The 12152-nt window shown below is 45.0% G+C and overlaps 1 protein-coding gene across 1 annotated transcript in view; it reads right to left on the bottom strand.

The window, feature by feature from the left end:
• svilb (supervillin b) overlaps positions 1–6402 on the bottom strand; it is a 50554-nt gene extending 44152 nt beyond the window's left edge. The window contains exons 1-5 of the mRNA XM_029724823.1: positions 6159–6402; positions 4297–4360; positions 2198–2289; positions 1945–2002; positions 153–307 (exon numbers count right to left, since the gene is read on the bottom strand). Of these exons, the coding sequence (XP_029580683.1) occupies positions 153–307; positions 1945–2002; positions 2198–2289; positions 4297–4360; positions 6159–6222 (433 nt within the window). The 5' untranslated portion in view covers positions 6223–6402. The remainder of the gene's footprint in view (positions 1–152; positions 308–1944; positions 2003–2197; positions 2290–4296; positions 4361–6158) is intronic.
• Between the last annotated feature and the right edge of the window lie 5750 nt (positions 6403–12152).

The following is a 12152-nucleotide window of genomic DNA, read 5'->3' as shown; positions in this document are numbered from 1 at the left end:
CTAGATGTCATATGCATTCCCCCTCACTAGCATACATTATGAGGCTTCACTTTTTCTTTACGAGGAGCTTAAAAATCTAAGTATAGTAGGCCAAGTCTACAGTATATGTTTCATACAGGGCTTGCATTGCCTTGTGTGGTCAGTATAAGTACCCATGACTGGCTCACAGGGGTCTGAAGCCCGGGTGTATCGTGGCGGGTCCTCCTCCAGCATGCGGTTGGCCACCAGGCCGGCACAGCTAGGTATCAGGGCAAGAGGAACCTCACTCTCGATACCCTCCAGGCGCCTGGCTATCCTTTCCTTCCTGCTTCATACCAGGCAGAGACAGACAGAGGGATATAGATATATTATAATATCATATATTGCAATTTTTCAAATATTTCTTTTCAAGTCTCTTTTGCAAGGGCGCCCTGCATCTCAACAAGTACACAACAATTACACAATCAAGGCAGCATAGGAGCATAGGAAATACACCAACAAAATATAACATAATCATGAAAAACAAGCACATTCCTCAGTAAAGAGGTCCTCAACAATGACTCCTGTTTATTTTTTATTTATTTATTTTATTTCACCTTTATTTAACCAGGTAGGCAAGTTGAGAACAAGTTCTCATTTACAATTGCGACCTGGCCAAGATAAAGCAAAGCAGTTCGACAACATACAACAACACAGAGTTACACATGGAGTAAAACAACATACAATCAATGATGCAGTAGAAAAAAATAAGACTATATACAATGTGAGCAAATTATGTGAGATAAGGGAGGTAAAGGCAAAAAATGCCATGGTGGCAAAGTAAATAAAGTATAGCAAGAAAAACACTGGAATGGTAGATTTGTAGTTTGAAGAAAGTTCAAAGTTAAAATATAAATAATATGGTGCAAAGGAGCAAAATAAATAAAATAAATAAATACAGTAGGGGAAGAGGTAGTAGTTTGGGCTAAATTATAGATGGGCTATGTACAGGTGCAGTGATCTGTGAGCTGCTCTGACAGCTGGTGCTTAAAGCTAGTGAGGGAGATAAGTGTTTCCAGTTTTAGAGATTTTTGTAGTTCGTTCCAGTCATTGGCAGCAGAGAACTGGAAGGAAAGACGACCAAAGGAGGAGTTGGCTTTAGGGGTGACCAGAGAGATATACCTGCTGGAGCGCGTGCTACAGGTGGGTGCTGCTATGGTGACCAGTGAGCGGAGATAAGGGGGGACTTTACCTAGCAGGGTCTTGTAGATGACCTGGAGCCAATGTGTTTGGCGACGATTATGAAGCGAAGGCCAGCCAACGAGAGCATACAGGTCGCAGTGGTGGGTAGTGTATGGGGCTTTGGTGACAAAACGGATGGCACTGTGATAGACTGCATCCAGCTTGTTGAGTAGGGTATTGGAGGCTATTTTGTAAATGACATCGCCGAAGTCGAGGATTGGTAGGATGGTCAGTTTTACGAGGGTATGTTTGGCAGCATGAGTGAAGGATGCTTTGTTGCGAAATAGGAAGCCAATTCTAGATTTCACTTTGGATTGGAGATGATTGATGTGAGTCTGGAAGGAGAGTTTACAGTCTAACCAGACACCTAGATATTTGTAGTTGTCCACAAATTCGAAGTTAGAACCGTCCAGAGAAGTTATGCTGGACGGGCGGGCAGGTGCAGGCAGCGATCGGTTGAAGAGCATGCATTTAGTTTTACTTGTTTATACAGGAGAGGTTTGCAAAATTCCAGCTTTTCCAAAAATCTCAGTTGGAACATTCCCAGAATTAGAATGGAGTAAGCAAGACATAAAGAAAACCTGGGAATGTTGGGGAAATTTCCAGAATTTTGCAGCCCTACACAGTAACAACATGAAACTGTCTGAGGTAACTACGAGAGTTGATGAGAACTGAAGGATGTATGAAAAGGAGGGACAGATGGAGGGTTGTCAAGGATTACGATTTTGACATATGCAAACATACCTGTTCATTTCTAAATCACTCGAGACAATGGTTTCAAAATGTTTCTTTAATTCTGAAACTGGGAAAAAATATATATAAAATATTACAAAACATGGCACGACAGTAATCTGTTAGTTAGTTCATTATTCCTATCGCAATAACTATGTGTGCGTCCCAAAATCCCCTACACATAGTTTACTATGTGAAAAGTAGTGCACTGTATATAGAATAGGGTGCCATTTGGGATGCTGTCTGTGTTTGGGAAGAAGCTCACCCTTGGGTAGGACTGACAGAAGATTGGCATCGATATCAGTGGCACTGTTGACCAGCTCGGTCTTGTCCCTGAAGGAAAAGTCGTTCTGAAAGCTGAAAGTAAAAGAGTTCCAAAGAATTTAGCATCTTATCATGAGACTATTGCTACTGAAGACGTACTGTATATAAGTTGTGTACCAGTCTTCAGTGAGGTGCCCACACAAATTCGTACTGGATATATCTCACATATTGGACATATTACATTTACATTTTAGTCATTTAGCAGACGCTCTTATCCAGAGCGACTTACAGTAGTGAATGCATACATTTCATACATTTGTAATTTTTTTTGGTCAAATGACAAAAAAAATGATACTATCTCATGTTTCTGTAGCGTGAGGCAGCTTGATGTACAAGTACACCCCCTGGACAGCACACTAGTCTCTCGCAGGTGCCTAATCCAACTCCTTAACGCTGAGTGCCAAGCATAGGGTTCCATTTTTAGAGTCTTTGGTATAACCCGAGCTGGGATCGAACCTCCAATCTTCCAATCTCAGAGCTGACACTCTAACCAAAATGCCACTAAGTTGCTGACTTTGATAAACCATTTTAAGATTGCGAACACACCATCATGTCTACTACTATTACTGTATTGACTGCCTTTAAGTGGATAAACATACTGTCAGTCCCCAGGGTCAGTTCGGGTAATTTTGTACTGTGCTTCGACTTCCGTGAGGGAAGAGGGATCTAGCTAAGAACTAGGTTAACCCCTAACCCTAACATGGCACACCTCCAGGAAACGATCAGGATCATGTCCTAGTGGTTTTATCCAGAGCAATCAAAAGGACACATAGCCAGGCAAGTATCTTCTAAACATCTCTGCCGTCACAATGAAACATTCAATGAAACATTCTGACCCACTTACTTGTCAATCAAAAGATCTCATAATGGTCCGATGTGAAACAGAACAACTCTATGAAACATTACTGAATGACCACATGACCATAGAAATCCTATAATTCACAAATTAAATGAATTATAGTATCTCTACTTAATGTATCTCTGATTCTCCACCCCAACTTGGCCTCAGAGCAAAACGTATTATATTTTACTAACATCCGTGCCACTCCATTTATTATGTTACTTTACTTTAGGTTACATTACATTTGTCTACCAATGTAATAGCGGTCATACAATATAATAGGAATTATAGGACGTATAGTATCCTACGTCTTGATCGCAACAGTTTGCTTTGACCCGTTTAGTATGATATATTACGTTCGACTGCTTTAGTATGATATGCCACGTTCAACTGCTTTAGTATGATATATGTAATAACATTAGATTAGTGTAAGCACTGGTAGGAAGGAATGTTTAACATTGTTAAATCCATTTCAGGAAGTGTGCAAGTGCATAATTTTGGAAAAGGGTGGAGAATATTGACATAGACTAGCTTTGAATGGGTACAGCAAATGAGCTGTCAGTTACAGAAGTACACTAATTCCATCAAGATAGGAGGGAGGGACTACTGAATGGAGGTATTACAGTTCTTCTGTTCTGCCATTTGAACAAAGTATCTTAGGATAAGCTGCTCCAAGCATGTCCAGCTTTTAATGCTTACTGGGCTAAATTTGCCCAGTAAGCATTAAAAGCTGGAGTATTTTGTTGCCCTTGTGCTGTTGTTGGTAACGGTGTTTTTGTGGTGCCAGTGGGGGTTGTATCCAGACTGTGGACTGTTCTGGTTTCATAGAGGAGGTACTCTGCCTGCCTGGGTATCTCATCAGGAGCCTAGTCTTTAACCAGTCTGAATTAGTCTTAAACCAGTCTGAAGAACCTACCCTTATCCTTGTCTATCCCTATCTTGATGATGTAGCAGATATAACAACATGGGGCCAATAGCATGTTCTTCAGGATTACAATGTGTAATGTTTGCAATAACGACCTGATCAAATTACCTTACATTTGTTAACTTTCATCTGAAGTTTAATGTTGGCTCAATCACTTTCTTTGATAAAAACTCTCTCTTTCTATTGTGCGTGCCACAACACTACTGTGAAATGGGTCTACTGTATATGTTAGAATATGACAAATGAAAAGTGCATACAAAATGGTTTCCTCCACCTTAGAGTTTCTGTTGGCAATGGGGTTGAAGTGCAGAGTTTGACATGAGCCTCAGTTCCAAAGCCTAGAGAAACAGACAGAGAAAATATGTTAGAAAAATATGTCCTACTTCTGTGTATGTTAATTGGTTTGATTTTTCCTGTCACACAGTATGGTGAAACAGTGTGGTGAAACGCGCCAAATGACTTAACTGATAAATAGGACTGATTACATAAATATAACAAAGACATATCAAGAATGTGTCAGAGTGGACCAAAAACAGGAATCCACCACATTTTACAATGACTCAATCTTCCATTGCAATCTGACGAAAAAGCATATTACGTCATCATCATAACCTAAATGGAAACATGATGGAATTACACACTGTAGATAACCAGCACCAGCTACAGTGACTAACTCTAGACTCCAGCCTAAATAAGGCATTCACTTCTTCAATATCAATCAATAACCATTGGAAAATGAGAGCGCAACAACAGCTTTTTCAATAAAAGATCTAATAATACTGCTGCTACCTTGCCCTCCAACCAAGGTCCATGAAGTGAAGAATCATTTTTTATCAACCTCCACTGTCATCTAAAATGTTTTGCTGTGAGGTGGAGGGGGGGGGTAGTTTGAATTAATGTTTTCATCTAATTAGCTAAACAAAACTTGTTTAAACAATGAAATTGTCGTGGAAAATCAGCTTTGTTTACACAGTGGGGGATGAAAATCATGTAACTTAGACTGTAATGATCTCCAAAAATGTACGCATTAGGTCATCGCACCATTGATATAGCAACGGACGCTAATAGCTTATCGAATCCCATTGTGACGCGGGGGGGATACAGGGGGATACTATTTTGCATGACAGGCCTCCAAAAGGCTAGAGTCGGCCCTGAGTATGTGTGGGTGGGTGCAGGTGTTGTCATGGGTGGTGGCCTGAGAGCAAATGTGTCAATCAGGTCATCTAAATCAGAGACAGGTCAGTCGTCCACCCATGACAATGTCCAGTTGGTTCGTGGGCAGCCGTGCGAAAAGGACATGCCAAAGACGAGCTTAGGAGACTGTCTGTCAAAAGTGAGCTCAGTGAAGAAAGGGATTTTCTATAAATACACAGAGGGAAGCACAAGGTGAAAAATAGACCCTGTTAAACAAACTGCACCTCGTCTCAAGGCAGGCAGGAATCACAGGAGCGAATAGACTTACCATGTGTCCATCCTCAGTTAAAGTCATGGAAACCACCCTCTCTATCAGCCTTCATAGTCTGATCGGACAATGAGAGAGTAGGAGTGTTGATCTAGGATCAGGTCCCCCCTCTCCATTCATTATAATATAAAAGACCTAACAGATCCTAGCGGAAATCTCAATGGATCAGCACTCCTAAGACGCTTGATACATACAAGCCCTGAAGAGCATGGATGAGAGGGGTATAATGATTTGCAGCAATACAGTAATAAAGTACCAAGGATAAAGCACCTGTTGACTACTAGGGAAGTTTGTATCAGATGAGAAGAAAGTAATAAAGAAACAGCATCAGGTACACTTCTTCAGTCCACATGGACAAATAGATACTTCATTCATTATTCAATGGTGCTACTGCAGCTGTAGCAGCCCTTGCACACACGCACGCACATACCTATACACGCACGCACATACCCATACACGCACACACGCATGCACGCACACACACACAGTCAAAGCCAGTTGAGTCCCTAAGAGAGCATGCACCAAATCAAAGTAACTCATGTCCTTGGAATCTCTCACTCACTGCACAACACAAGGACAGTTCCTTACTATGAATGGTCAATAAGTGCTAACTACTAAGTCAAAGCCTACCACACACACACACTTCAGAGTCCCCTCCTCCTCCTTGCCCTTACCTTGCCCACCGACACTGTATTTGACATGCCTCAGATAATTAGTGATCCGTGGGTTCCGGAACATGTTTGTAGGGAGGCTGAAGACAGACAGAACATACGCTGCTGACAGGCTCCCTGTTGTCCCAGGTTGTCCCACAGCTAGTGGTGCTTACAGACAGTCACAGCAACAGTGATGCAGACAAACTGACACACTGTGGCAGTGAGGTACTACACAGATAAACACACACACAGCGAGGCAAGTAGCATTAAGGCCTGACCACACTGAGTGTATCGCCAGTTCAGACCAGCAGCCTAAAAGACAGACAGACACTGTATGTGTGTGTGTGTGTGCGTGCGTGCGTGCGTGTGTGAGCTCAGCCAGGGAGATCAGCGCCAATAGAGGGACAGACAAAGAGAGAGAGAGAGAGAGGGGAAGAGAGAGGGGGAGAGAGAGAGACAGGTGTAAGCAAAAGAGAGAGAGAGAGAGAGAGAGTGGAAGAGAGAGGGGGAGAGAGAGAGACAGGTGTAAGCAAGAGAGAGAGAGAGAGAGAGGGGAAGAGAGAGGGGGAGAGAGAGAGAGAGATGAGAGGCAGGAGGCAGCGTGCTAAAGCTGCTAAGAGCCCCTAATCAGATTACAGACAGAAATTAGCTCTGATGATAAAAACGCTGAAAATGGATTGGAGGACGGTGCCAGGAGGACTGAGGAGTGTAGCAGGAAAGAGATGTAAGCGCACGCGCACGCACACACACACACACACACACACACACACACACACACACACACACACACACACACACACACACACACACACACACACACACACACACACACACACACACACACACACACACACACACACACACACACACACACACACACAGAGAGAGAGAGACCGATACATACAACCACACCCACTCACACATGTACACATAACACTGGCATAGACTTGTTGGAAACCTGGACAGGTTTCAATAATGCAGCACAATGGTGAAATAGTTCAGACAGTGCCCAATAATGGACAAGAAATACCACTTGTCTAAGTCCTCACAAATAGAGTAGGACTATAGGGAGGGGAAGCAGAAGAGAGAAGGGGCAGAGAGAGAGGCAGAGAGAGAGGCAGAAATAGCATGGAAGGAAAGAGATAGTGTGAGAGAGAGTAAGAGAGAGCGAGGCAGAGAGAGCATGGGGAGAATGAGATAGTGTGTGTGTGAGAGAGAGAGACAGAGAGGCACACAAAAAAACAATACATACCTCGGCCTAAACATCAGCGCCACAGGTAACTTCCACAAAGCTGTGAACAAGCTGAGAGACAAGGCAAGAAGGGCCTTCTATGCCATCAAAAGGAAATTAAAATTTGACATACCAGTTAGGATCTGGCCAAAAATACTTGAATCAGTTATAGAACCCATTGCCCTTTATGGTTGTGAGCCTGGGGTCCACTCACCAACCTATAATTCACAAAATGGGACAAACACCAAATTGAGACTCTGCATGCAGAATTCTGCAATAACATCCTCCATGTACAGCGTAAAACACCAAATAATGCATGCCGATACCCACTAATGATCAAAATCCAGAAAAGAGCAGTTCAATTCTACAACCACCTAAAAGGAAGCGATGCCATGGTTCCTCCTGGCACCAGAAGGCAGCAGCGATGGCCCTAGAAGCTATTATTACACTCGGGTGTTTCTATTTCCTCATTATGATTTCCCCCTTTAAAGAGGTGTGTTTGCTGTTCTCTTTGCAGAAGCTTGATTTTGGTTGCCCTGTGTGTGTTTGTCGAGTGAGTGAGTGAGTGAGTGAGTGAGTGAGTGAGTGAGTGAGTGAGTGAGTGAGTGAGTGAGTGAGTGTCTAGTGTCTAGTGTTTGTTGTTTTCTCCTGGGTTACTGTGATCCTAATGTTATCTTTTCTCAGTAAAGTATTTACGTTTATCCTTAATCATCATGATTCCTCATCTGGTCCATTCTCTGCACCTGAGTGCAACCTCACCACGCCATAGCAAGCTTCTGCCCAAACATGGACCCAGCAGAGATTACCCTGATCAGGAATGTGATAACCCAGTAAGAAGCACTGTTGGGACGGCAGCAAGGACAACTCTCTCAAATCTCAGAGACCCTCCCGGCACTTACCGATTCCCTCCAACCACGGCACGTCTCCAACCCATGAGGAGCCAATGACCAAGTCTCTTCGTCCAGTGCTACAGGCGTCCCCGTAGTTCCTCCAGGGAACCTGCACCGGGAACCCAAGATCCCAGCCCCAGAGCGGTATGACGGCCACCCGGGAGGATGCAAGGGGTTCCTCATTCAGTGTTCTCTGGTGTTCGAGATACAGCCCTCCTCGTTCCACACTGATCGGCCATGATTGCCTACATCATCTCCCTACTCTCAGGCAAAGACCTGGTGTGGGCAACGGCGGAGTGGGAACAGCAGCCACCATCCTGCAGCTCTATATTAGTCTTCACTGCCGAGCTGAGACGAGTCTTCGACCACCCAGTCGGCGGACGAGAAGAGGCCAGCCAACTGTTCAACATCTTCCAAGGGGCCAGACCAGTGGCTGACTTCGCCATTGGCTCCGGTCAAGTGGAATATTAGACCAAGCCCATTCTACTGCAGGTTGGGGTGAACCACTCAGAGAGACTTAATTTCTTTTGATCACTGCTCCAGAGAACCCCCTTATGCTAGGGTTACCACTGGCTAGCTCTACATAACCCCCTAGTCTACTGGTCCATGGGACACCTACTAGACTGGGGTAAGGACTGCCAGACTAAATTTCTTCCACCCCCACCAAGAGCCTCGCCGTGTCCTCCTGCATACATTGAAGACCAAGACTTCCCTCCCGAATACTTTGCCCTCTGGGAGGCCTTCAGTAAGAAAGAAAGCCGCCCGGCTCCACACCTCCCCGGGGCTGTCTGTACTCCCTCTCGACCCCTTAAGCAGCAGTCATGGACAATTACATCCGGGAGTCGCTGGGGGCAGGTTTCATTTGTCCCTCTACATCCCCAGCTGGTGCAGGCTTCTTCTTTGTGGGTAAGAAGGACGGAGGCCTGCGTCCTTGCATCGATTACAGAGGGCTGAACCGGATTACGATCAAGAATCGTTACCCCCAATTCTTCACCAAACTGGACCTCCTCAAGGCTTACAATCTGGTGAGAATCAGGGAGGGAGATGAGTGGAAAACTGCCTTTAACACCCCTAGTGGTCACTATGAGTATTTAGTCATGCCCTTTGGATTACCGAACTCACCGGCAGTCTTTCAAGCATTGGTCAATGACACCCTTAGGGATATGTTGAATCAGTTCGTCTTTGTTTACCTCGACGACATTCTGATCTTCTTGGAAACCCTTCCGGAACACATTCTGCACGTCCGTCAAGTCCTGAGACGCCTCCTGCAGAGTCAACTATATGTCAAGATAGAGAAGTGTGAGTTCCATGTATCCCAAGTTTCCTTCCTGGGTCACATTATCTCTACTGCAGGCATCCAAATGGACCCCATAAAGGTTGAGGCAGTCGCCGATTGGCCCAATCCCACCTCACTCAAGCAGGTCCAGCGGTTCCTCGGGTTTGACAATTTTTACAGGCGACAATATTTTACAGGCGTTTTATATGGAACTTTGGTGCGGTGGCAGTGCCTCTCACGGTTCTAACCCGCAAGTCCCAGACCCATTTTTGCTGGACTCCGGAGCAGGGACGGTTCTTTCACAGCAGAACGAGGAGGGCAAGAAACTGCACCCATTCACCTTTCTCAACATGGCGGTTCTCGACAGCGGAACGCAACAACGATGTAGACAACCGGGAGCTCTTGGCAGTTAAGTGGGCCCTTGAGGGGTGGAGACACTGGTTGGAGGGGGCACCTTATCCTTTCGTAATCTAGAAAGATCATAAGAACTTGGTCTCCATTCAAGAAGACAAGAGGTTGAACGCTCGCCAGGCTAGGTGGCCTCTGTTTCTTTAACAGGTTCCATTTCACACTAGCCTATCGCCCAGGATCCAAGAATCAGAAGGCAGACGCACTGTCTCGACAACATGATGTCTCTAACGAGGAGAGGGACCCCGAGCCCATCATCCCCAGCTCACGCATCTACTTCCATCTTTAAAACATAAAACATCAAACAGGGCAGGGACTCGGGAGGAAAGACAATACATAGTGTAACCATCATCTGTGTACATTTTGTTTATTTATTAGCCATTCTTTCTTTTTATAATCGTATTTTTATTTAATTAAATGTATCGACCGAAGATTACACAATACAACAGCAGTAGTTTTGTACTGTATACATGACTATATGTACTTATTATAATCACTACTGAAATTAACTGCATTTCATTATCCTCATTGCATTGTACTGTATTTACTGAAATGCTTTACCTCTACTGTCTGTTTCCAAAGCAGTTAGAATCTGGAGTGTCAACTATTAACACCATAACTTATACACAGACATAGGCAGCCGTACCAAACAGTAGGGCTGCATCCCAAATGCACCCTATTCAAAAGTAGTGCACTACATAGGGAATAGGGTGCCATTTGAGAAGCAGTCTTTGTTCCTGAATTAGCAGAGATGTACAGTATACCAGAGGGTCGATACCTGACAAATTAGAGCTAGCCTGTTGTGGTACCCACTGAGAGTTAATGGAGATTGGACTCACTGCAGAGAACAACACTGTACTGAGGCTTTACACTGTGAACATGAAAATAGAACCAAAGTGTAGCCATACACACACACACACACACAGACACACACACACACACACACACACACTCACACACACACACACACACACGCACCGAACATAACACTGTCAGTGTCTTTTTGGATATTGGAAATGCTTTGCATTTACAAAGACAACATGATTTGTCTCTCTTGAATGGCACCACGTGGGCTTAGATGGCAATGTTTACACATTTAACTCTGCCTCACCCTTGCCCCTCCCGAGCCCACCTGCCTCCCTCCACTCCCAGTAGTCAACCCTAATAAGGCAACGTGTTAGCTGAGTGGCTGCCTGATGGAGGGAGAGAGAGAGGTCACCCAGTGTTTACCACCAGTGTGTGTGTGTGTGTATATGTGTGTGTGTGCTCGCTTTCCCTCTCCTTCCTCTCCTCACCCACCTTCCTGGCAGCAATCACGGCAACAAACATGATCCCTATGAGTCCCCCCCCACCACGTCAACCCCTCCCCCCACCCCATCTCCCACCACCTCCCCTCCCTAGGCACATCTGGCTGTCTCTTTTCCCGAAAGGCCACAAAACCCATCACACAAACGTACAATCCAAAACAGACCCCAGTCCCCACAGCACACAGGGGCACGTCGACATAAACTCAGCAAAAAAAGGAAACGTCCTCTCTCTGTCAACTGTGTTTATTTTCAGCAAATTTAACGTGTAAATATTTGTATGAACATGACAGGATTCAACAACTGAGATATAAACTGAACAAGTTCCACAGACATGTGACAAACAGAATTGGAATAATGTGTCCCTGAACAAAGGGGGGGTCAAAATCAAAATTCATAGTGTGGCCACCAGCTGCATTAAGTACTGCAGTGCATCTCCTCCTCATGGACTGCACCAGATTTGCCAGTTCTTGCTGTGAGATGTTGCAAGTTCCTGGACATTTCTGGGGGGAATGGCCCTAGCCCTCACCCTCCGATCCAACAGGTCCCAGACGTGCTCAATGGGATTGAGATCCGGGCTCGTTGCTGGCCATGGGAGCACACTGACATTCCTGTCTTGCAGGAAATCACACACAGAACAAGCAGTATGGCTGGTGGCATTGTCATGCTGGAGGGCCATGCCAGGATGAGACTGCAGGAAGGGTACCACATGAGGGAGGAGGATGTCTTCCCTGTAATGCACAGTGTTGAGATTTCATGCAATGACAACAAGCTCAGTCCGATGATGCTGTGACACACCACCGCAGACCATGATGGACCCTCCACCTCCAAATCGATCATGCTCCAGAGTACAGGCCTCGGTGTAACGCTCATTCCTTCGACGATAAACGCGAATCCAACCATCAC

Source organism: Salmo trutta, chromosome 31 (genome assembly GCF_901001165.1).
Source record: "Salmo trutta chromosome 31, fSalTru1.1, whole genome shotgun sequence".
NCBI lineage: Eukaryota > Metazoa > Chordata > Actinopteri > Salmoniformes > Salmonidae > Salmo > Salmo trutta.
This window is presented reverse-complemented; position numbering and strand designations above follow the sequence as displayed.